General features: G+C 41.7%; 2 protein-coding genes and 1 non-coding gene across 9 annotated transcripts in view; 2 read left to right on the top strand and 1 right to left on the bottom strand.

Annotated features, from left to right (window-relative positions):
* The window catches only part of ALG9 (ALG9 alpha-1,2-mannosyltransferase), a 104,971-nt gene extending 97,466 nt beyond the window's left edge, over nt 1-7,505 (top strand). The window contains exon 18 of one of the 3 annotated variants that reach the window (XR_004627004.1): nt 7,318-7,505. The gene's annotated coding sequence lies outside the window, so the exon portion shown is untranslated. Of the gene's footprint in view, nt 1-5,574; nt 6,033-7,317 lie in introns of those variants that run through there. The other 2 variants (XR_004627005.1, XR_004627001.1) reach the window with 2 other exon arrangements.
* LOC117803568 lies at nt 2,161-2,266 on the bottom strand. The gene has a single exon (XR_004627519.1). It is a non-coding gene; the product is annotated as a U6 spliceosomal RNA (small nuclear RNA).
* A 6,669-nt stretch (nt 7,506-14,174) lies between the features above and the next one.
* Nucleotides 14,175-25,664, top strand: part of PPP2R1B (protein phosphatase 2 scaffold subunit Abeta) — a 29,657-nt gene continuing 18,167 nt past the window's right edge. For all 5 annotated transcript variants that reach the window (XM_034665733.1, XM_034665735.1, XM_034665734.1 and 2 more), the window contains exons 1-8: nt 14,175-14,310; nt 14,614-14,761; nt 19,076-19,231; nt 19,439-19,553; nt 19,957-20,027; nt 20,372-20,506; nt 21,009-21,182; nt 23,614-23,674. In XM_034665733.1, coding sequence (XP_034521624.1) covers nt 14,648-14,761; nt 19,076-19,231; nt 19,439-19,553; nt 19,957-20,027; nt 20,372-20,506; nt 21,009-21,182; nt 23,614-23,674 — 826 coding nt within the window. In that variant the 5' untranslated portion in view covers nt 14,175-14,310; nt 14,614-14,647. The remainder of the gene's footprint in view (nt 14,311-14,613; nt 14,762-19,075; nt 19,232-19,438; nt 19,554-19,956; nt 20,028-20,371; nt 20,507-21,008; nt 21,183-23,613; nt 23,675-25,664) is intronic.

Here is a 25,664-nt window from a genome sequence, read left to right as displayed (position 1 = left end):
ATCTGCTTGAGCCCCCCAAGGAATTCTGAGTTAGTGGCCGCAGATGGGCCCTGGCACTGCTATTGATATTAGAGATTGGAAGGCAAACAATCATGCCAGAGATCCAAGGTAATTGAGTAGGCAAAATGGTTGGTGTTCTTTTGCAGTTACAATCCCTGGCTACGCCTACACACGGTGGCTTCCATCCACCCCTCTTGCCATCCCCCAACTCCCACTTTTTTTTTGTCTTTTTTTTTTTTTTTTTAACTGACTCAAACCTTACCTGCACTTATTACCATTTTCTCTGGGCCCTGCTTTCTGGGAAACAATTAACTAAAATGGTACTGATGTACACTAATGGATGTTAATAATTTACTGTAGTTCTCTTCCCACTGATCCTCTCAGCACATTTAAATGGTAACACATCTGGAAAAGAGAAATGACCCATTTTGGCAATTTCAGACCCATTCAAGTGCTGTTTTATTGATTGATTGGGAGGACAGTGTTTGAGCAGGCAGAGCCAACCTTGAGGAAGGCTGTCGTCTGGCCTTCAAGTTCAAACCCTATTGATCAGCACTGCTCGGCCTGCTCAGGTAAGAACCTGTGGCTTTTGTGAGTGGAATGAAACAAGTGTAGGTGGGCAGTGAGCCCTGCGCAGGACTCGCTGGGTGAGCCTACTTCGTCGATCTTAGATATACTTCACCCTGGGCAGTGAAGACCTCCCCTTTGTTGCTGTGCCGCTGAGCTGGGGCAGAGCCTCTCTGGAGCTGCTGCTGCCCTCCTCCCCCCACACGCTCACACAGACATGAGAGCAAAGGTTAATCTCATTTTGAGAGAAATGACCTGAAATGTGCCCACTCAACCAACAAGAAAACGCCGTGTATCATTCAGCAGTTGGCCTTGCTGCTTCCTTGCCTCTGTTAACAAAATGTCTCTCAGCCTCCCTGGTATTTCTGAGAATATATTCTCATTTTTTTTTCTTGCCAGTAAAATATTTGTGGAGTTTTGTAGCAAAAGAGGCTGGTTTTACAGTGCTACATTTATAAAAGAATCTAAGGCGTTTTTTAAAAGTCATCCCCTTCCCCCTCCCTTGGGCCTTTTCTATAATTGTGTTTTCACAGTCTGTGATTACTGGAGATATTCTAAAAAATAACACCAAAGTTTACATTTGTTGCCATGGTTTTTTGTGGGGTTTTTTTTTTGGTTTTGTTTTTGTTTTACTTCCAAGTATCACTGTTTCTGAAAACTTGTTGAGGCAGCCCTGCCCGCGGTGCCCTCATGGAGACTTCTCCAAGTGCCCAGCAGAGGGCAGCCCAATCTCACTGAAAATTTCACAGCTCCTTTTCCTCCGGGAAGCTGATTTGTTTCAGTATTTGCTGTATTCTTGGTGTATAAATTTCAGTGTAAATGGAAATATCTGAGCTACATTTCTTTAGAATCTGTATCCCTACGTTTCACTGTTACGTTGCTGTGATTGCAAAAATTTCCTGATTGCAAAAATTGCCCATGATTTATGGGGGATGGATCGTCCGTCACAACCGTGATTCCCTGGTTGGGAAATGATCCACAGGTCAGTTCTTCTCAGTTAATTTCAGTTCTTTTTAACATGACCTCGGTGTTATTCATAGGTAGTAAAAGGCATGTGTTTGGTCGAGGAGGGAAGGCAGCTACTTTCAGGTGTAATTACCCGCTGTTTGCTCTTTGTCGAGTTTTCAAACATGAGCAAATGACATCCTAAACCCAAAGTTGCCTTTGCCTCTACTCACTCACTGATCTTGTCAGAGGCAACCCAAAGGATATGTGAATGGGCAGGGTGCTCCCCTCCACCAGATGCCAACACATTAGACCCCCCCTTCCCCCCCACAGTAGCTCAAAAGAAAGTACTATCACTTAGCAGGGGCTGTGCCCCTGTAAAGTAACGGCCTTAGAATACTTCTGATTGCTCCTCCTGTGCAGGGCATAAAAAGCAAGCATTTGCAGAACATTTAGATGTAAAAGTACAGGGTACCCACAGACAGACCTTGAGGACCAGACAAGTTCAGCTCTTTGATATAGGAGATTTTCTTCTTTATCTGTGTGACACCTGATAGACACTCTCTTTTGAACTCAATCTTAGAACTATACGGGGAATGTATTGTTGGTTTAATATTTTTGTGTGTGTTTTTTTTTTTTTTTTTTTTTTTAGTTATGGAATGCTTCACGAATTTGCAGGCCATTCTTGTGAGAGACCATGCTAATCTTCTCTGTATCATTCCAATTTTAGTATATGTGCTATCGAAGCCAGCATGGGCGTTTGGGTGTTTTTGGTGTGTGTTTTTTTTCCCCCCTTTCCTGAACCCTCTAGATTGTCAGATTTGCTCTGTAGAAAAATATACGAATAATAGCTAACATCTATTAAGCATTTAAGCCTGCAGGAATGTTTCAAGTTGCTTTTTTCTCATATAATCCTTACAACAACCTTATGAGTTTGATAACTGTTACTATCCTCTTCTTTTAAACTGATGCCAAGAGATATTACACGTCTTGCCCAAGATCTTCTAGGTAGGAAGTTGCAGACCTGGGCAGTCTGACGCCAGGTCCTCTCTCTCAACCATGACTTCATACTCCCTACTTTGCGACTTCTTTGGAGTCCACAGTCCTTGAGCTCCTTTTTTGTATATTATGTTGAGGTATCTGAAATGATTAGACGGGCAGAGATAAGAACATGACCTAGTCAAAGTCGTTTCAGTCTTTTTACCACCTTCTTAATCTGCCTCCAGGAACCACAGCCTGGAGGTTGTCCTAGTAAGAGTATACAGATAACAGAGTCAGTCTTTCTAGGGGCTTTTTTAGAACACTGTGTGGCCCAGCTAATTTTAATCACACAGATCAGAAAGGGAGCTGATTTCCTGAAGTCCTAGAAGGTAGTGGAAATTCCTGTTTCTGATTACAGCCCCAGCTGAATTTCTGTCGAGATTGAGTAGCATGTCTGGGGGCCTTGGTATTGGTTCTTTCATACTCTTCTGACCTTTTTCCTAATAGTTCTGGGAAGATCAGGAAGGACAGTGGGGAAAAATACCATCTTCAGGGGACAGTACAGGAAAAAGCTTTCAGGGAACAAGGAACATTTTAAGTAAGCTGTGTTTTTGCTAAATCAAGCCTCTGTCTAGTTGGAACCTGGGGACAGTGTGCCTACATGCTGAAGGCCACTACATATGTTGGCTGGGTCTAGTGTAGGACAGGTGATGAAGGCTTATAAAAATAAGAAAGAGGGAAATCTGACTTTGTGGACATAGCAGGGCTAGACAGGGAGCAGCTGGCAGAAGCGGGCTGTTATCCATATTTATGGATGCCGTGAGAAAGACCAGTCAGGGAGAGGCAAAGTCTAGTCTACAGTGTGGTAACTAAGCAAGGGCCAAAAGGTTTGTTTGTTTGAATACACAGAATTTTCATGGTTCAGGATTCAAAAAGCATAAATATCCTGGATATTGGTATCCTAGATTGGGTCCTGAAACAGATAAAACACAGAAAAATGGGTGAATTCATGTAAAATCTGGAATATGGTATATAGTAAAAAAACAAAAGTTCAGATGGAAATACTGAACGTGGAAAAATCTCCTTTCCATCCTGTTCCCCAGGTACCCTGTTATCGTCTCATAACCAACCAGTGTGATTCACGTGTGTTCTAGAACCGTTTTTTTTTTTTTTTTTTTAATGCTTTCACAAGCGCAAGTGTGTGTATTCTACTTTAACAAGTGGTAAGATACTATGTACACTGTTCTGGCACTTTCTCTTTTTTAATCCTAAGATAATTTAATACTACCTGTTCAGGAGCAATCTATTATTTCCGAGCATTTTCAGCTTAAGTTATACCCCACAATTTCAGTAACACTGTGCACCTTGCTTTTGCATTTAACACTGTAACAAAGGGGGTTTGTTTTTGTTTGTTTTGTGACAAAGGGTTTTTGTTGAGCTGTGTACAGCCTCTGACAAGATAACCAGGGGTCTGTCCTAAGAATGTTAGAGCCCATAATAGAACTCAAACGCCTAAGACTTTTGAGAAAGTTCACCCTGCCTGTTTGATCTCCAGGTCTGTTGTAGCTTACATCTGCCCTTGAGGTTAGAGGAAGTACTCATTCTGGCTGGGGAATTGGGGGCCTGCATAGATCTTTTGAGCGTAGATCTCTAGATGTTCTTTTCTTTTGCTTGCTGTGGGCACCAGCTCAGTGAGTGCTTGGTGCTCAGTAACATCTAACATTTGCGTAGTGCTTTTCCTTTACAAAGTACTTCCCATTATGGATCTTACTCCTCACAAGAACCCTGAGAGACCTCAGCTAAGATTTGGCCTTATTTTTTTTGCCAATGAGAAAACCTTTTGGAAGACCTTGAGTTAGGTCTTCTCTAAGTCATATACTCCTTTCATCTTTTTTTATACTGGTCCTCTGTTGCCATAGCTCAGTTGATTGGAATGTTTTCTTTCCTGCTGCTACTTCCTCAGTAGACAACTACTAATGGCTAATATTTGCGGGTTTACTCTCGTCACATCGTAATCGAAGCACTGTATATGCATGATTTAATCTTAACAACCACATGAGGTAAGCTTTACAGCTCTACACTATAGATGTAGAAACCAAGATTCTGAGAGGGTAAGTTCTTTGTCCAAAGTCATACAACTAGAAATTGGCAGAGCTGGGATGTCAGTCTAGGTCATCTTGATTCCAGTGTATACTCCTTTTTTTTTTTTTTTTTAAAGTAGTCTCCACGCCCAGTGTGGGGGCTCGAACTCATGACATTGAGATCAAGACCTGAGCTGAGATCAAGAGTCAGACACCTGACTGACTGAGCCACACAGATACCCCTATTTTAACCATTCTGTATACTGCCCTGAATTGGAACTGGCTTTTCCATTTCTTTGATTTGCTCTTCTCAAGAATTCAAGAGAAGGGACGCCTGGGTGGCTCAGTTGGTTAAGCGTCTGCCTTCGGCCCAGGTCATGATCCCAGGGTCCCGGGATAGAGCCATACACGTCAGGCTCCTTCCTTAGCGGGGAGCCTGCTTCTCCCTCTGCCCCTCCCCCTGCTTGTGAGTGCTCTCTCTCTCTCTCTTTCTCTCTGACAAATAAATAAAATCTAAAGGGAAAAAAAAAGAATTCAAGAGAAGTTTTACTCTGGAAATCTGACACCTTTTTATTCTATCTAGTGGTAAACTGTGGTATAGAGGTAGAGGGTAAAGCCAGGAGTAGTAATGATCCATGATTACGCGTTACACAGCTCTTTCATTCATTGTGATTCATTGTGTGATTCCAGACAAAGCCTCTTTTTCTTTGTCAGGTATTCCCAGTGTAAAAATGGAATTAAAATTTTGAGGTGAAAATATTTGAGTTCCACAGGATTAAGACAGTCTTTGTATAAATATAGACTCAAAATATTATTAATGCCATGGTGATAATTACTGCTTTGCAATGAATTAAGTACAGACCTGGGAATCAGTTTACCAGGGTCATCTTGCTAAACGAAGATAGTTGGAAAATGCCTGCATGTACCTCAGGCTTCCTGTGCGTCAACTGGACCATCTACCCACTTTTTTTTTTTTTAATTAAAAAAAATTTTTTTTCAGCTACCATTTCTTGACTGCCTTTTCAATGGGATGACACTTGTGAGTCTGCCTTGAGAAAACCACTTGCATACAGGTCTCTCTCTTGCACTTGGCCTTCTCTTCCGGTGGAGGGGGCGTGGCTCTGAAGCAGATCAGCTTGAATGAACATTTATTTTGTAGAGCCCGGTGGGTGGGGAGGAAGAGGCGAGCTGAATCAATGTGAGGCAGGAGGCTACAAAGCATGACAGTGATGTCCTTCAGACTTCCTCAGGACTGACCCTTTTCTTTTTCTTTTAAGATTTTATTTATTTATTAGCAGGAGCAGAGGGAGAGGGAGAAGCAAACTCCCCTGCTGAGAAGGAAGCCTGACATGGGGCTCGATCCCAGATCATGACCCAAGCTGAAGGCAGACGCTTAACTTACTGAGCCACCCAGGCACCCCCAGGTTGACCCTTTTCTGCTGTGACGCCGGGAACGGTTACAAGACTAAGAGTTGATGTCTGTTTGTCCCATCTGCTTGTGGTTCTCCATAGTCTTGATGCTTCGTCTGACAGGAATGGGGCAAGTCTGACCCTGTCTTCCCTTGATTCACTAGATGCGTGAACTGCATGTGGGTGTTAGAACTCAGTGCTTTTGTGCTGAGAATGTCACACTGTTTCCTGAGTGTTGCTTTAAACCCCCAGCCAAATATCAGCTGCTGCTTCTGGCACTCCCTGGTCATTAGTTTCATGTATGTATGTATGTGTGTGTGTGTGGGGGGGTGGTGGTCGTGGGGAGGGGACCAGGGGAGCAATAGAAAGGATGTGGCAACAGCTCAGAGCCACAGTGTTGTATTTGTCATGCTTAGCTGCATTCCCAGAGTCCAGGAAAAGAGGGATCAGTTTAATCTGGCAATAGGGACAGAATTGCTTATCGATAAGCAGTTTTTGCGCTCATTTGCTTTTTCTGGACAGGAGGCGGCCTCCAAAGACTCTTCTCAGACTCTTCCTGAGCAGCTGCTTGTTGACATGGAAATGATTTTTCCAGATGTTTTTAAATCAATGACTTTGTAATATCAGTGTACATTAGAATCACCAGGGCTACACAGTCAAATGCCCCGCCCTATTCTCAGGGGTTCTGATTCAGTGGATCTGGGGTGCAAGCCAGTAATATGCATTTTTTTTTAACATGCATCTTAGGTGATTCAGATAGTCTGTGGACCACACTCCCCAAAAGACTTAGATTTTGTTCCAGTTTCCATTTGGTCCAGTTTTTGAAATAGCCTGTTTCTGCTGTAGTCTGTTTTAATTAGTTTCTTTATTGAAGGATTTATTAGCATCTCCATGTTTACTACCTGTTCTGTTCTCACATCATCACAGTAACTAGAGAGGAACCCAGAGGTGGTTAACTCCATTTTATTGGGGGTGAGGGGGTGGGAGGTGGGGTTGAGGCATAGGAAGAGGTAGGTCACAGTGAGTCAGAGACAGAGGTGGGAATTGAAGTCTAGAATTGATGACTCTCAAACCAGGCAATTTTTTGGCACCTGTTTTTTTCAGCTAGTGATTTCATATTTAATCATAGTTATTCCTTAGATATCCAGTTCATTGTGCTTGGGTAAGGAAAGCATATCTGAGTTTTAAACAAACTAGCTTAGTGTTAATCAGTGTGCTAATTTTTGTTCAGAATGAGGCTCATCTAAGCTTGAGCTGACATGTAGATGATGATATGCATGGATCTGACTTAATGTGCTTCTCTTTCTGCTTGTTTCCTCCACCATTTCTGAAGACTTTTTACATCAAGTATAAGGGAACAGATTTCTCCTTCCCATGCCAGTAGGAACCCCCTCTGATCTTCTAACTGGTAAAGTACAAAATCCGAAAACCTCTTAGCCCTCTGTTTATCAACCTTGAGTGGTATTTGGATCCATTTCTAAAGGGAAAAAAAAATTATGGAAACTCTCAGGCAACTTAAATTATTTTTTTAAAGATTTTTTTATTTATCTGAGAGAGAGAGAGAGGAGAGAAGAAGCAGGCTCCCCACCGAGCATGGAGCCAGACTCAAGGCTCCAAACCAGAACCCTGGGATCATGACCTGAGCTGAAGGCAGATGCTTAACTAGCTGAGCCACCGAGGTGCCCCCAACTTAAATTATTTTTATTATGATGTTACTTAAACTTGCAAATATAAAGTAGGAATATAATGTTCTTTTATTTATAGTTCTTATATACACTAAAAACCCCAAGTAGATCTACAAATCAAATACACAGGAGACTGAATTATCCCTTGTATTGTCACTCAGGTGTTAACCTGTGAACGCTTAGCTTCTTTTGAGGTGAATGTGCCTGTGCCACCAAGTGACCTGTAATACCTGTTTTCTCACTACTCTTCTGTTGGAAATGCTGCGACAGTGCATTTCCATGGTGTCATTTGGCTTTCATTTTGTGCATGAAAACACCATTTTCATTTTAATCCACCTCCGTTCTTTTCTCATTATCCTGGAAGGGTAAAAGCAGCACGGGAACACACATGCAAACTTAAGTATTGAAATAGGGCGGCAATACTGGTTATAAAGTGGTCATCCAAATAGTCCAGAATATGCTTATATAAATCCAAAAATTATTACCAAAATGAAAACCAAACTGAAGTCACTACAGAATACATCCACAGACCTAATTTGAGAGCTACTGTTCAGTCCATTGGTTCCCAAACTTTAATTCCTATCAAAGGCTCTATCTAGTCTGTTTCCTCTGATGAGTGCAGTGTTTTGGTTTTTTTTTTAAGTCTTCTAGATGGCATTCATTAATAATTTTGTTTTTATTAATCAGACCTACAATTACCATTTTGGAGTTTATGATCACCATATATAGTTTATCACTCTAAGCTGCTTATAGTCTAAGACGAACAAAAAAGAGGGGTCATTCTGGTGGTTCTGTGCTGCCCTCAGAAGGGTAAAGGAAAACTTTCCATTAAGTTTTGTGAGAAACTCCAATACCCCCTTCCCCCTCCTGGTGCTTTGAGGACTCTTGGAGTTCTAGGGGGGTCAGTTTAGCCTTTCTTGTACAGGCAAAGTAGCCACTCCACCCAATTTGGAAGGATTAAAGCTTGTCCTAGTTTTGCTTGATTGTTGTACTTCTAGCATGCTAAAGACCTAAAAGAGGGAGGAAGAAAAAACAACAGAAGGCACCATTCCAGTACCAAACTGAAAAGAAACACAAAAACAAGAGAGCAGCATGTTTTTAACAGCTTGCATGGAAAAAGCGGAAAAAATATTGACTGGGGAGTTGGACAGCAGTGTTCATTTTCTCTCACCGCCCGCGTTATTTGTCTTACGGAGCAGAAGCCAGATACAATTCTGGCTCACAGGCCAGAGGAAGAGGTGGTGGGGTTCTGTGGAAGCTTGAGGCTAGCGGGGGAAATTAGGGCTGGAGACCCGGTGGCTCAGGGCCAGGATGAAGTCAGGGGAGGTGCTAAATCTTTTCCTCCTGGCCTTGGGCATCCTCCTTGCTCGGCTTGAGTCCCAGGAGCAGGAGCTTGCATCACTCAGGTAGGTCTCTGACCCCTCAGCCCATCATGAGCAGAATGAATTCCTGCCCCTGTTACTTTCGGCTGCGTAAAGCATGTGGGGGCTCCATTCGGTTTCTCAGCCCACCCTTCTTCTGGAGTTTAAACGTACAGCTCCCGCAACGGGGTCTGCGCGGTGACCTCCACCACCCCGGCAGAGACTCCGTTCCCCAGCCTCCCAGGAGTGGGAGCGCGGGCCTTAGTTCCGCCTGCCTGGGCGCGGGGCGGGGCCTGGGCGCGGGGCGGGGCCTGGGCGCGGGGCGGGGCCTGGGTTTTTTTTTTTTTTTTTTTTTTTTTTTTTTTTTTTAAGCGGGAGGAGATGGAGACGATTCGCTATACCCGATTGCGGTTTTAATTGATGAGCTCCGCAACGAGGACGTGCAGGTACTAGAATCGGGCTGGGGAATGGAGGCGGGTCCGGCCGGGCGGGTGGGGGGGGAGGAGAAAGGCCGGCTCCGCGGTGGGGGAGGCCGGGGGACTAGAAGAGCCTGACTTGGAGCAGAAATTTGATGGGGAGGAGGATACAGACCCATGAGGGGCTGCACTGGCTTGACCAGACCTTCCCTCGGGCGTCTCCAGCACCCCTCCTCCCAGCGTCTGAGGTGTCCCACCCGGTCCTGGCGGTTGTGGGAGCACCGGCTTCCCGCCGGGGCGCCCCTTCCGGGCGGTGCTGGGGGCGAGCGCGCGTCCAGTCATGGGCGGGGAGGAGGGCGGCGCAGGCCCGAGGAGGCTGGAGCGGGCGGCAGGGATGTCGGAGGGGCCCTGTGAGCCGCAGGTGGATGAAAGCCGCCTCGGCTTGAAAACCGGCCTGGCTTGTTGGGTAGAAAGAGAGTGGGGTGGCTTATTAACCTAGAGGAGTCGGTGTATCAGCTCTGGTGTAACTTTTTGGAAAGCCAAGGGTTGTATTCAACCATTTCACCTGCTTCACCGCTGCCAAAGTGTTTTCATTTTGAAATTGTCTCACTTCCTGGATGTGGTATTCTTTTTCCTTTTTCTAATGGGCCCTTTGAGTGTTGCTCTTAAGAAACCTTCCTTTGGCTAAAATGAAGCTGTGATCCCCCTGCTCCCGGGGTTCCTCATAGAATAAAATCTAAATTGAAGGTTTTCCTCCTTGTCACTGTATGTCATTACCTCACCTGTTCGCAACTTTTGTCTTTTGGTCTAAACACAATTGTTTACTTCATTCTTTCCACTTTCTTTTTTTTTAAAGCTCCGTCTCAACAGTATTAAGAAGTTATCAACAATTGCTCTAGCACTTGGAGTAGAAAGGACTCGAACAGAACTGCTGCCATTCCTTACAGGTATGTGAATTTTTGGTTTAAAATTTTCTATTGGTTTTCAAAACTTTGACTCTTTTTTAGAATCTGTTAACCATGCTGTTAAGTACTAAACTGAGCCTGATGCCTTCTGTGCAAAAGAAACAAGACAGGGCATATCATAATGTTGTGGCCAGAGGTATTAAAACATTATTTAGTTAATGGGAAGGTAATTGATGCAGGATTGTCAATTTCTAATTCATTGTGTAAAACAGATCCAGAATGCTGTTAGGACTGTTACAGGACTATCTAGTTAAATATTGAGTCTATTCCTAGTTTTGTGTGAGTATCCAGCTCTGGGCCAGCTATCCTTGTTGATGAGTACTGGGTTATTATCATTTCCAGATACAATTTATGATGAAGATGAGGTACTGTTAGCTCTTGCTGAGCAACTGGGAAATTTCACTGGCCTGGTGGGAGGTCCTGACTTTGCCCACTGTTTGCTGGTAAGTATATTCTGGCTATCATTCTTCCAGAACTTTCCCAGTATAAATGATACATTGTTTGGTGATAGGAACACTACAGCATTTTTAATGCAGATATTTTTTATGGATAGTCACAGTGTTGGCTATTGGGAAAACAAATAATGTAGGCACTTATTTTTTCTGACTCTGAGCATAAGAACTTATTCCTCTTTTCTTTTTTGCCTCTGTGGACTTGCTTGTTAGTTTAGAGGTTGGGAGAAAAAGGGTTTGATTGTTTTTATGGGTTCTCCCCCCCACACACAAATTGGAGATCCTAATTCTCATCTAGCAGTGTCATGGTTTTGGAAATGCTTATTAGCTGTTTTTTTTTTTTTTTTAAGTTTTTATTTATTTAAGTAATCTCTACACCTAGCGTGGGGCTCGAACAACCCCAAGATCAAGAACTGCATGCTCTGGGGCGCCTGGGTGACTCAGTTGGTTAAGTGTCTGCCTTCGGCTCAGGTCATGATCCCGGGGTCCTGGGATTGAGCCCCACATCAGGCTCCCTGCTTGGTGGGGAGCCTACTTCTCCCTCTCCACCCCCATGCCCGTGCTCATGTGTGCGCGTGCACTCTCTCTTTCTCTCAAAATCTTAAAAAAACAAAACAAAAAACCGCATGCTCTACAGACTGAACTAATCAGCCTCCTTGGAAATGTTTATTAGCTTTTTATCTTTGATCGTAAGCCTATGGTTTGCTTCTGACTTACTTTGTGGATTTTTTGAGTTCAGTTCAATTTGGGTGACATTTACTGAGAGCCTACTGTATCAGGCACTGAGGTTATAGTGTTAATGTTAAAGAAGACCAGTGTGAATGGAACGAGGTCTCTCCCCTTTTGTGTCAACAAGTAGTTACTATACAGTGTTAGATGGAAAAATAGAAGCACATACAAGGTACCTAAATAGAAAGGAGAAAGAGATTAACTCAGGGTGATGAGAGAAAACCTCTTGGGGGGTGACGTCTAAACTAGGTTTTGAAGGATGACTAGAAATTCACCAGTTGGACGACATTGAAATGTATTCTTCATGGCTTAAATACTGTCTTATGTGATGCTGATTTGTGTTTTCTGTTTCTACCTCTGACCTTTCCATGGATATAAATATCTGCTTATATCTCTCTGTGATTTTTTTTTTCCTCTTGGATGTCAAACAAGCATTTAAAATTTAACATGCCTGAAACAGAACTCAATTTTCTCCCTAAAGTATGCCTCTCATTTAGTGGTCCCATCTCAGTAAATGGCATCACTGTCTACCCACTTAGACAAGCCAAAACCTGGAAGAGATTCTTGCATCCTCTTTCCCTCATTTTCTACATTTGATGTGTTAGTAATTCTTATAGATTCTGTGTACATCCCAAATCAGTTCACTTTCCTTCCTCCCCACACTACTACCTAGCTCTTCTCGTCTTCCCATACCTCACTATCTTTCCTCGGGATTATTGCAGTAACGTCCTGACCAGTTGCCTTCCACTCTTACTTCCCACCCTCTCCCTCTAGTTCACTCTTCACCCAGCAAATGGATCACTTCTGCCTTGGCTCTTAGTTCCTTCCTTAGTTTTCGTAAACTAAGGGACAAGCTGTCTCTATGAATTTATGTCATACTGTGTTCCCTTTTGATAACCTCATTCTATTTACAGTGGTCTTTCTGTTCTTTGAATAAACCAAGCTTATTATTGCCTTACTGGGTATTCCCTCTAATGTTCTTTGAGCTTCTGGTGGCTGGTTCCTTGTCATTCAGATACCAGCTTCAGTGCGTCTTCTAAGAGAGGCCTCTCTGAATGCCCAAACTGAAATTGCCTCCCAGTCAGCCATATCACATCGTCCTGTTCTGTTTCTTCACAGACTGCTCCTCACCATATGATAGTTTTCTTGATTGGTTGTCTTCCTCCACTAGAATATAAAGTCTGTTGAGCAAGGAACCTGTCTGCCTTGTTTTTTCTCTGTCCTCAGTGCTACAACACAACAGTAATCATTCATTGATTTAGGGGTTTGGAAGTGTGACACAGGTTGCCTTGCTGGTGTGTTGACCCAGAGTGCACAGGAATGGTGGGTGGGGCTGTAGGGAAAGGGCCTGGAGAAATAGGCGGACTTCAGATCCAGAGACAACTCCTGATTGATTCTCAGGAGCTAGGCCTTATGTTATAGTGGTGATAGAGACCTTCCAGTGATAACTATACGAGAGGAGCGCAGAGAAGGCAAGGGTAGATCATGAGAGGCATTCGCAAGCAAGTAAGAAAGCAGCGTCTTTTCAAAGGGCTTCTGAAATACCTCTTAGGAAAGCTGAGTGCTTTCTACCTCTGTGTGTATCAAACAATTTTTGAAATGTGTTAATAGGTAGACTCATTATTAGGTTGACTCATAATTCTATTTCACTCTCTTGGTCAGTTCTGTATGTGGATTTTGTCTCTGACATTTGCAGCTCATGGCATATGCTGAATATACCTAGCTCAAATGCACACCCAGAGAGGTAGGGGTTCAGAGAACCAGCCCTCTTGCACTTTTTACTGGGCTGTGTCATGTTCACTTACTGATCTTGGTCTAGACCAATCCTTTTGGTTTATTCTGTTTCTGAAGCTGCAAACAAGGATTCCTACCATGTCTGTACTCTCCTGTTCTGTCAGCAAATCCTGCTCTATGTCTGGCTCATAAGATTCCGAATGTATTCGGAAAAAAGAGATTCTGTACTCAGCCTTTCATATGTTAGATAAGTTGATAATGTGGAGCTAGTGGACAAGGGTTGCTTGCATTTCCAGGAATGGTAGAATAATACTCCAAAGCCTGTGTGGGCTCAGTGGCCTGATGAGGTGTCATCATGTAATTGTGGTGCCCAGTGTTGCTCATGTTTTTGCCTTCCTCTTGAGCAAGTAAACGTGATCTTATCTGAATTTGGCTACATATCTTTTAAACCTAGTCATTCAGCTCACGGTAATATTAATATTGTGTCAAGTCTCCACTGTGTCATTTGTAGACACCATCTGGGAATTGCCATCTGGGACATGAGATCTTGGCTGTCCTACAGAAGTCGTGTCTTCAGGTTGGACCCACCATATGTTATCACTGTGTGAACTGAAAGTAACCATTTGGCGTGCTGAAGCTAACATTCTGGTTACATGTACCACCTCCCTTCAGTCACTTTAGAAAGTGATAATCTGTAGCTAACCTGATTTAGTAAGTTTTCTTCTCTGATTTTCCTTTTTGGTCTTTTCAGCCTCCTTTGGAAAGTCTGGCAGCTGTGGAAGAGACTGTGGTTCGAGATAAGGCTGTGGAGTCCCTGAGGCAGATCTCCCAGGAGCATACTCCTGTTGCTCTGGAAGCTCATTTTGTACCTCTGGTGAAGCGCCTGGCGAGTGGGGATTGGTTCACTTCTCGCACATCTGCGTGTGGTTTGTTCAGCGTTTGCTATCCCAGGGCTTCGAATGCTGTCAAAGCAGAAATTAGACAGTAAGATATGGTGTTTTTTGGTTATTTGGGATTATTGGGAGCTCACAGCTGACGGTTTACACAATAATAGCCTGTTAACAGTGAGTGGCTGGTGGCAGGATAGGAGAAGTGGTAACATGACTTTTTGTCACTCAGTTGAATGTACTAGTGGTTTTATATTTGTTACTTCCATGAGTAGAAGCCTAATCACTGATGTTTGTAAGAGAAAACGTCTAACATGGCTGTGTGTGTGTGTGTGTGTGTGTTGGGGGTGTTTAATCAAGTATTTGACAGGAGATACCTTCTTTATTTTATTTTTTCCAGGCACTTCCGTTCCTTGTGCTCAGATGACACTCCAATGGTACGACGTGCTGCTGCTTCCAAATTGGGCGAATTTGCAAAAGTTTTGGAATTAGACAGTGTGAAAAGTGAAATTGTTCCACTGTTCACTAATCTAGCTTCAGATGAACAAGTAAGTTAACCTTTAGTATTTAAGGTACATGGATATGCTCCCCTCCTCTAACGTTTTAAGGGGAGTTTTGGTTCTCATGTTAGGATCCTTTTTGCCAAATTGATACTTAAGTCTGGGCTCTCAGACTTAAGTGTCCTTATATTTGTTTATATATGACCCATCTCAGTGTCTTTATATTACTTTATTAACCAGACCATGATTTTCTCTTACATTAGCAGTGGTTAAAAGAAGAGTCAAAGAGGAAATGGGAGGGCGCCTGTGTGGCTCAGTTGGTTAAGTGACTGCCTTGCGCTCAGGTTGTGACCCTGGGTTCCTGGGCTTGAGCCCCATGTCGGGATCCCTGTTCAGTGGGGGAGTCTGCTTCTCCTTCTCCCTCTGCCACTCCCCCTGCTTGCGTGCACGTGCACGCTCTCTCTAATAAATGAATAAAATCTTAAAAAAAAAAAAAATGGGAGCCATGTTAGAAGGAAAGACCAAAGCTGTGTTAAGGGGTAACATATTTTCATGCATTGCAGCCAGTCATGGGGGGAGTAACGTTGCCTGGAATTTTTGACTTTCAGATAAACAAGTGTGGCATGTGTTAAGAAGGCTGTTTGACCTTCTGTGTCCTCTGGATGAATGCATAGGGTAGCTTTGTATAATAGCAATTCTAAATCCAAGAATCTTTATCTTTTTGGGGTAGAAATAATAACAATAAGGAGCACCTACATTAAGTATGTAATTTTTCTCAGCCTGTCTTAAGGGGTTTACATATAAGATAGTACTTCGGTCCTCACAACAGCCCCATTTTACATATTAGGAAACACACAGAAAATTGAAGTAACTTTTTCAGGGTTGCATGGTCAGCAGTGGTAGAGATGGGATTGGAATCTAGGCAGTTTGGCTCCAGAGTTCACAGCCTTCACAGCCAGGCTGTACTGCTTCTCTTTATGGTTCAGAGGATCTGCCCCCAGAGTTTCTGGACTTTGGAAGAATCCTTTTGGGGTTTTAATTTGCCTACTGTCTATCCTAGAGTCACTTCACATGACACATACTAATGAGTGTCATTCTCAGATTCTAGATTGAAAGATGGTAAATCTTTCAAAATTATTTAAAAATGTTATTAAAATTACTTATAGAAAAGAGCACAAAATATACAACTCCGTGAATAAGGTCATGTCATCTTATTAGCAAACAGAACTTTGACAGCCACTACCCTAGGAGACTAGCACACGTTCCTTCCCAAACATACCCGCTCCCTGCGCACTTCAGATAACACCTCATCTTGACTTTCGTGGTAATCACCTCTTCTCTGTACATTTATTACTTCAACATTATAGTTTAAAACAGCATTGTTTAAAAAATAGAATGTAAGTTAATTTTAAGTTATCTAGTAGTCACATTTTATTTATTTATTTATTTATTTATTTATTTATTTATTTATTTATTTTATTTTAAAGATTTTTTATTTATTTATTCAACAGAGATAGAGACAGCCAGTGAGAGAGGGAACACAAGCAGGGGGAGTGGGAGAGGAAGAAGCAGGCTCACAGCAGAGGAGCCTGATGTGGGGCTCGATCCCACAACGCCGGGATCACGCCCTGAGCCGAAGGCAGACGCTTAACCGCTGTGCCACCCAGGCGCCCCCTAGTAGTCACATTTTAAAAAGTAAAGAATGGAAATTAGTTTTAATAATTTATTTAACCCAGTATGTCCAAAATAATCATTTGAACATGTGACAGTAGCCATAGTTCATGTACTCTGAAGCCACAGGTGGCTAGTGGTTTCCGCATTGGACAGATAGGTTTAGAGTCCTCATTTAGGATTTTGTTGATTATGCTTCCCACAGTATAGTTTAACATTTTCTTTTGTCCTCAGTATTTCATACAGATTGATAGTTGAATCTAGTGTGGGGGAGGAGGGTTTGCAAACTTCTTCTGTAATGGGCCAGATAGTAAATATTTTTGGCTTTGTGAGCCGGTTTCTGTTGTAACTACTCAACTGTGCTGTTGCAGCACAAAAGCAATATAGTGTGTGAACTAATGGGCATGGTGGTGTTTCAGTAAAACTTTATTTCTATAAAGTAGCTACAGTCCTGGATTTGACCAGCGTTTACCCCATCCCTGATCTAGAAGCTTAATGAGATTTAGATTTGATCTTTTTGGGGTGATAAGACCACTTCATATGTGAGATTGTAGTTTTTTGTTAAGAGGCATATAATTTCTAGTGATATATTAGAAAAAATATTAAATGCTTAGTTGTAAAATGTGTGTATGTATATTCCGTTTGACCGCTGATAGAATTGCTGTTCCTGGCTTATTCATTCATTGAAAAAATATTTATTGAGTACTTGCTACATATCAGGCACTGTTCTGGTGCTGGGATCCAGTGTTACAAAGGCATACAAAGGCCCTTTTGTCATGGAGTGTACATTTTAATGAGGGAAAACAGATAATAAACAGATCAATAAGCATTAATAGTGATAAACACTATGTTGAAAATAAAGTAGGGTGACATAACAGGGAGTGATCATAGGGCATTCATCTAGACTGGTTAGTTGGAGAGGGACTCTGAGGAGGTGATATAAACTGAGACACAGAAGAAAAATGCCAGCCATACACTTTCCTGGAGTGCCAGAGCTCCAGGAAAAGAGAATTCCAGGAGGAGAAGACACTTAGGGCTGGAACATAGTGGGTGATAGGGACTCTGGTGGGCTATGAGGTTGGAGAAGATAGGGGACAAATAGCAGAGGTCCTGTAAGTCAGGGTATGGAGTTTGGATTCCTTTCTAGATGCAGTGAAGATACACATAGATTTTAAGCAGGGGTGGTGTGACTTGATGGAATTTACATTTTAAAAAGAACATTCTGGCTTCTGGGTAAAAGAATTATAAGGGGCAGGGGCGAGATTAGAAACAGCAAGACCAGTTAGGAGACTTGCAATAATCCAGGTAAGACAGGATGGTAAACGAAAGTGGTACAGTGAAGGTGGAAAGAATCTAGAGATAAGTTTAGAGGCAGCATCATTAGGACTACGATGGGATTGGATGGGATGAGGGGAAGAGCAATCAAGGAGACCTTGAGTTTTGATTTGAGCCCACACTGGCTGGCTGGATGGTGGCGTCATTGCTGAGATGGAGAAGAGCCCGGGAAAAGGAGCAGGTATAGGGGTGAAAGGTAATTGATTAACAAATATTTATTGGTATATATTTCCATAGATGATAGTAGTCCCTTGATTTAGCATTGTTTTTGGATTCCAAAAATATTTGTATAGCCACTACCGAGAACCTAGTTCTGCCCTTTTGTTGGCTCGTTCATTTGGATGGAGGGGCGAGTGTTCTGGGCATATGGTAAATTGTTGACCAACAATTTAAATTTTTTTTTTAATTTGTGAAATTTGTAAAATTTAAAAAAAATTTCACTTATCTCTCTTATGTATGTGTATGTTATAGCTATAAAATACGTAATCGTATATGCATACACACCATTCACATTTTTGGTCTCTCCCTCCTGGGTGCTTGTGTTTACGTATTTTTAGTTTCCACTTACATATTTATGATTCCCAAAGCTATAATCTCAATTCCTAATTTCTCATTGATTTGCCTAATTGTGTATTTCTGCTTGCTCAAAGGACACGTGGGTATTATGTTGACACTTGGCAATTTACATTTGGGAAGTTGAGTTCATCAATCTCATACCTTTCTAAATTTTTTTGCTGCATTTTTCTAGGCTTGGCTACCTTAAAGTTATTCTGTCCCTGATTCTCAATCAAATCCAGTGGTTTGTTTTATTTTGTTTTTTTAATTGCTGTTTTGTTTTTCTGTGTATTTCTTTCCAAGTCATCATCTCTTGCCTACTATCACTGCCACCCCAAACTGAGTTATTTGGACAACTGAGCTTCCTGTTCCCCTTCCCCTTATTCTCTTGTTTTTTGTTGTGATCTGTTAAACAGTTTGTTCAAGTGTAGTTTTCATTTTTTTATCCCTTGACAACTTCTTATAGGAAAGCCTTGAAGACACCATTAAAATGTTCTCTTTTTTTCACTTAATTTTTACATTTTCATTTCACTTTCCTTAATAGAAACTCCGCATTCTGGCTAAGGGAATTACTTTACTGTTGACTCTAGAACAAGGTCGTTTCTACTTTTAGGGATTCAATAAGCCATTCCAGGTGAAGTATGTTTTAAGACATAAAGACGTGAAGCTGTATGTAGTGTTTGTTTTTTTTTTTTCTTTTGAACGACACCCACAGTCCTGCCCCACACCATACATACTGTACTTTCCTGTGGCTCTCTGTAAATCTTTCCTGACTAACAGAAAGAAATTTTGTTCCTTTAGGATTCAGTGCGTCTCCTAGCTGTGGAAGCTTGTGTCAGCATTGCCCAGTTACTGTCTCAGGAGGACCTCGAGGCTTTGGTGATGCCTACACTTCGGCAAGCAGCAGAAGATAAATCTTGGAGGGTTCGCTACATGGTAGCTGACAAGTTTTCAGAGGTAAAATTATTGTACTGACATTTTTTAAGTGGCAAGAGAAAAAAAACTCCAAACCCACAGATTTGCTCTGTACCAAAAGATTCTGAATTAGTTCTTCTGAATTGGAAGTGCTATAGCAAAAACATACTTGAAGGTTACATTGTTTTGTTTTGTTCATGTTAATTAACTTGTTAATATACATTAAAACCCGTACAAATTTTTTTATAGCTCCAGAAAGCTGTGGGTCCTAAAATCACCCTAAATGACCTCATCCCCGCCTTTCAGAACTTACTTAAAGACTGTGAAGCTGAAGTCCGAGCAGCTGCCGCCCACAAAGTAAAAGGTTAAGGAGTTCAATTTATATTGTGGGATATAGCATTCATTTTGTTTCATTTTTTTTTTTAATGTCAGTGAATTTTGTATAGTTTTTGTTGTGCAATATATTTTTCAATAAGAGATGATTTCATTGTGTAGGAATGTCACATTGTTGGACAAGGTTACTCCCTTTATATTTAAAACCAAATAGCTGTTGTATCTTGTTTTTGTAAAAAAGTTGCCTTTGCAGGTTGGATTAGTGTAAATGGCATATAATAGATCGATGAAAAGTACATTTAGAATAAGAGCTATTTTCCCCTCTTAGAGCTTATTTGCTTAAACATGATTTAAGTTGCAACTGTTGATAAACCTAGCTTCTTGTAAATGGCTGTATGTAAGCATTATTAGTTTTTTCTACTTCTTTCTTTCAGAACTTTGTGAGAACTTGCCCTCTGAAGGTAGAGAGACCATAATTATGAATCAAATTCTGCCCTGTATAAAGGTAAACCTAATTAGGTTATTTTTGTTTCACCTTGCCCTGTATTTTACAAGGTAAACTTTACCTCAGTTTTTTTGTTTCTTTGTTTTACCTTAAAACTCTTTGAGTTTAAGGGTGAATAGGGGATGGTTGGGACAGTCATTTTAATGACACTGTTATTTGTTACTTATTAGTGTTTGTAATTGGAAAATGGTCTGTGGTGCATAGGTTTCTATTATCTCATAGGTGGCTTGAAATTGATCAATTAATCAATATTGAAATAGTGCTGTCTCTTTAAATTCCTTGGGCGATGGTGTGGAAGTTTCTGTTGTCTTGCCGAAAAAGAAAGGCTTTTGATTTTATTTTAGGAATTAGTATCTGATACAAATCAACACGTCAAATCGGCTCTAGCGTCTGTGATTATGGGACTGTCTACCATTTTGGGCAAAGAGAATACCATTGAACATCTTCTGCCTCTGTTTTTAGCTCAGTTAAAGGATGAGGTGAGTCTCGCTAAAAATTCTCCTGCCTTTGATAGTCAGGGATTTGGTTTGGTTTTGGTTTGGGGTTTTACTAAAATAGAACTTGAAGCATGGATGAAGGGATTTAAAAAAAGGTAGTTTATTTTAAACCAGTGACAATTCCTGTGTTTGAGTATGGAGTTACAAGTTCTGCAGAAAATCAGCACAAGGAGCCATTGATGCAGACCTGAAAATGTCTTTCTTTGTGTCCTCTCTGCCTGATTCCTACTGACAGGCACTGGTGTCTTTTCTTTAAAGCTAATGTAGCTTTGTTTTAAATGTTTTTGATTTAAAGTTAAGTATAATAGTATCAAAATTGTAATCATGGCTAACATTTATTGAGTAGTACTGTCAGACATGATCGTAAATGCTTTGCATGTATTATTACATGTAATCCTCAAAGCAGTTTTTACTTCATCATGACAATAAGAGAGTATCAGGCAGAGAACTGATATGTGTTCTTTTGGGACTTGTGTATTTGCAGTGTCCAGAAGTTCGTTTGAATATCATCTCTAACTTGGACTGTGTAAATGAAGTGATTGGGATCCGTCAACTCTCTCAGTCTCTCCTTCCTGCCATAGTGGAGCTGGCTGAAGATGCCAAGTGGAGGGTCCGGCTGGCCATCATTGAGTATATGCCACTGCTGGCGGGCCAGCTGGTGAGTGTGTGGGCCGCACGAAGTGAAGGGTAGCCTCAGATAGTGGGGCAGAGTGTCATGGCACGTAGTAGGCCCATGGAGCTCATAGGGTTATGCTCATTTAGACGCATGAAAGTATGGTCTGACCTAGTCGCCTGTAGGATGGTTTTTATATTCATTGGTGCCTTAACTTCTGACAAAAGAATATTATAGAAACACAGTTCACCTTATCACTACCTAAATGCAAAGCCATAGCAGAATATAATCAGTTTCTTGGTAAATAATACAACATAGTGTGATATTTAGTGTCTCTCTGAAGGAATACTGAACTGGGAAAAGAACTTTGATTTTTGCTCAGGGCAGCTGTTTGCCTATATTCTGAACAAAATGTCCCTGATGACCGCTTTTCCTACATTCTGGTTAAAAGGACTTGAGGCTTCATCACAGAGGAAAGGGGTATGAAGTCTGGAGGCCAGAGAGCACATTATCACATTATGTGTTACTGTTTTCAGTTTCATGATTAGTTTTACAAAATCTGATCATTACATTAATTAAAATTTCAGTGCTGGGTATTAAGTGCTCTAGATAGTGTTAGGTTTGATACGCACTTACGCCATCGGCAGCATGTGCCATTGAAGTCTAGCTGGGGAGATAGACAAGTGAGCTCTTCTGGGGCAGCGGCTGTGTTGAGCGTTTTACTCGCAGTGCCTGCCAGAATTAGGCACATAACATTTGTTGAATGCTGAATGAATGAATACCTGAATATTTTTTGAGAAGGCTCCTATACTTTGTTAGCTTACAGCTAACAGTTTGCAATGTGTATCCTCTCTTACCCTCCTTCCATTACTTTCAGATCACAGCATGTGGAATAATTTTTTTTTTTCTTGGACCACTGAATTTGTTGCCTATTTTGGCATATTTAGTTTATGAAGTGTGCCCTGTGCGTGTCGGTGGCATTATGTTTTATAAAATTTGGAGTGTCTTGTTCAAAACAGATGCCAAAGGTATCAGTGAATAGCTAATAGGGTCAGGGGAAGTCGTTTTGTCATTTCTTTGGTCTCTGTCACTCCCAAGTGCTGAAGGTCACCTTCTCTTCTTCACTGGTGACTGTCATGCATCTTCCTCTCCAGAGTGGAAAGCAGCAGCGCCTAACTTGTTTGCTAAAAACTGAAACAACTGTCCAGAAGGGAGGGGCGATTTTAGGATCAGTTCTTTTAACCTCTGGTCCCCTTAGGCCCGGGAGGTTGGCAGAGGTTGGTAGCTCTGTCATGGAGGGGTGTGAAATCAGGCAGGGGGTGAGTTTGGCTGACTCATACCTGTCCGGCAGGGGATGATGTGCATCGGTCATGAACTTTTTGTTCAATGTCTTCAACTTCTTGTTAGTGTCATTTATTTTATTCTTATTTTTCTTCTTATCTGTATAGATTTTTATATCAATTAGTTTATAAATTCTTTCAAGACATTATGTATAGAGTGGCTAGCGGGCGACTGTGGTGAGTAAATGTAAAGTTAAGCCACAAAAATTGGGAAATAAAAATTAAGACTCCAGAAAAATCCATGGCCTGAAATGAAATCTTTGACGGCTGAGATGGTAATCTAAGTGTGTGAAAAAACCTATTCATAATCTGTTATTATAAAGCTGTTTCATTAAGTCGCTATTTTCAAAGCATTGACACTTGGTATTACATCTCTTTATTTAAAATATGCACTCACTGGTCAATGACTGCTTAGCATCCAAAGAAATAAAAAAACTGGTAACCATGTAGCCCCCACAGAGGAGGCTCTAGAGAGGCCAGCACGGTCCCACGTGCTGCAGGAGTGCCACAGATGCAGGTGTGTGTGAGTCCGCCTGTGCTGGGCTGGCTGCCGTGTGCAGGAGGAGCGGAATGGGGGGGCCAGGATGGTTCACTCGTGACTCTGCGCTGGGGCCACTACACCTGGAGTCTTGTGCCCTCCTCTGCTTTCTCTCATCATCCCAGACATTCTCTCTTTAATTGGGGATCTATTTCTTGATGTCAGTTTCTTCATCCATAAGGATTTATTATGATATTAACCAGAAAGGGAAAAAATTGAGAACTGTTATTATTGACAGGTATTTTCCTGGGTTAACTCATTTTTACAAATAATCTTGATACTGCTTGGCACACCGTCCACAGTGCTGCCTTCCAGCTTGCCTGCACTGTTGTAGCTGGCTCCTGGCCATCCTCTTCTCTCCCACTTAGTGGGGTTGGGCCATCTCACTTAGGCTTTTGTTTATGATTGCTGTCTCATAAAATAGACTTATAGTTTGTAAATCAAATTCCATGCTATTCCTTTTCTGGCTAGTTCATGCATTCATCTTATTTGGGAACATGTTTTTTTGGGTTTCAGGTCATTTTGATGTAATGTAAATAGACCATCTCGATTTCTGAACTTTGGAGATACGTATTAATGGAATCTTCTGTATCTATAGGGTGTGGAGTTCTTTGACGAAAAGCTGAATTCTTTATGTATGGCCTGGCTTGTGGACCATGGTAAGTTAAACACAGATTATTATGAAAGGCCCATGTTTTTACGTACATCCATTTTGTTTATGTAGTTCCTTTTTAGAAAAGAATCCTAATCTGACCAGACATTTTGTCTTCCAAGGTAGGGATAAAGAAAGGCTTTGATTAAAGTCCACTTACCTTCCTTTGAACACAAGTTTGACATTGCTATTTTCTACCATTTTTTTAGTCTTAAATCTTATTTTCTTCATTAAACAATCTCTGCCCTGTTTCTTAGCCATTCTGTTATGTTATTTTTAGACTGTCTTTTTTATCCATACATTCCTTCCTTACCCCAAGGTCGTGTGCTCGACCATGGCATTGGGGTCTTTCGCCACTATTGACCGGGTTGGATCGGGATTGGAATCCAGTGAAAGGCCCAGAGGGAGGTGGCTACTTGGCTTCTTTGAGGTGACTTAGAGGAGGTATACAGTGGTGCAGTAAAGGAGTCTAGGAGTGGAAGACGTCAGCTGTGGCTGAGGACGGCGGGGGCCCAGATTTCTGGTTTTGGTGAAAGGCAGGCTTTACCCTGGCTGCTGCCAGTGCTTCGAGCTCAGGCAGGGTCAGGTGGAACACCTGTTTTAGAAAATAGGTTTGAAAATTTATCTTCTCTTTGTATTTTTAACATAAGTCAGCAATCGCAGAATCCTTTTTTTCCAGTGCCACAAACTGTTACTGAAGTTGCTTATCAAGATAGACAAGGCAATGGATGTTTTCTATAAAACCACCTTACATGTTAACTTGTTAGCAGTTGATTTTTTGCCAAGGTCTCAGGTCCATGGGTCTCCTCCGGTCTGCCAGGCAGCGATGGGTGGGAGGGGCGCCCTCTCTGCCAGTGGGATTCACCACCATGCCCCATGTCCAGGCTTGGCAGCTTCGGTGTGGCCTGACTCCTGTTCACAGGGGGGTCCTGGGGGTTTACGATATCTGGTGTGAGCTTTGATTCCATATTTTGTTGCATCTGCTAGGCATCCTGTTTCAGTTCCACAGCATCTCACATAGACTTGATGTGTTGAGTGTATCCCTGTTCACCTGCAATGCTTATGCCTGGATATTTGGGAGGAGAGGGTTACGTGTGTCTGCTTGTACATAGAGGTGGTTTCGTTAAGGGCATATTTGGAGCATTTGGAAGATTATATGGTTAAGACAGTGAAGCGGGTGTGAAAGAAATGTGCAAATCTCATAAAAGCTTATATATGGAGGTGATTTCAGTGTTTTCAAACTAGATGTGAAGACTCTTTTTCTTATCCTCTAAAGTTACCTTTTTTGGCCAATTTTTTTTCTCTTAAATGAAACTTAAGTTTGGTAAATCATACAAAAGAAATTCCTTTCCTCTTAGGAAAATAATGTTTATATTATTTCTGATACATATTTAATGTACATTCAATATGTTAGTGGGAAGGACACATCCCAGTGGGTCATTCTATATACTTTTTTGAAAGCTTGCAGTTTAAATTCTGAGGAACTTTCAAAGTCCTAAGGTTCTACAGAGAATCGAATTCCTCACACCCTTACTCTGTAAGATTGCTTTGTCTGTACAAGTCAGTTACTCTTTCCTCACTTTTCAGATATCTTTCCTCCAATTTGGAATTGTAAGAGAGACCCTGTTCCTTTATCTGTGGCAGTGCGCTAGCAAACTAAACTGGCATTGCAAACATTCTTTGAATCGGTGAAATGTCAGCTCTGAAATTGTCCTGTACTTAGTCACGTGGTTTTTTTGTTGTTGGTTTTGTTTTGCATTGTAGATAACTACTGTGTAGTGATCACTGATCATTTACATTTTGAAACGTTTTCCCTGGTTACTAAACTATTAAAAGAGTATTGTGAAAAATCAGGAGTAGTATAAGGAAAAAAGTGTCCCCTCTTTTCCAGAGGTTGAGTGGACAGTGTTGATCAGAGGGAGGAATTGAGAAGGGGAATTTATGTCTTATAGGAGAAAGCATAAAGTGTCAGAGTGAGCATATAGAGTGTGTTAGGC

Source organism: Ailuropoda melanoleuca, chromosome 8 (assembly GCF_002007445.2).
Source record: "Ailuropoda melanoleuca isolate Jingjing chromosome 8, ASM200744v2, whole genome shotgun sequence".
In the NCBI taxonomy this organism is placed as follows: Eukaryota; Metazoa; Chordata; class Mammalia; order Carnivora; family Ursidae; genus Ailuropoda; species Ailuropoda melanoleuca.
This window is presented reverse-complemented; position numbering and strand designations above follow the sequence as displayed.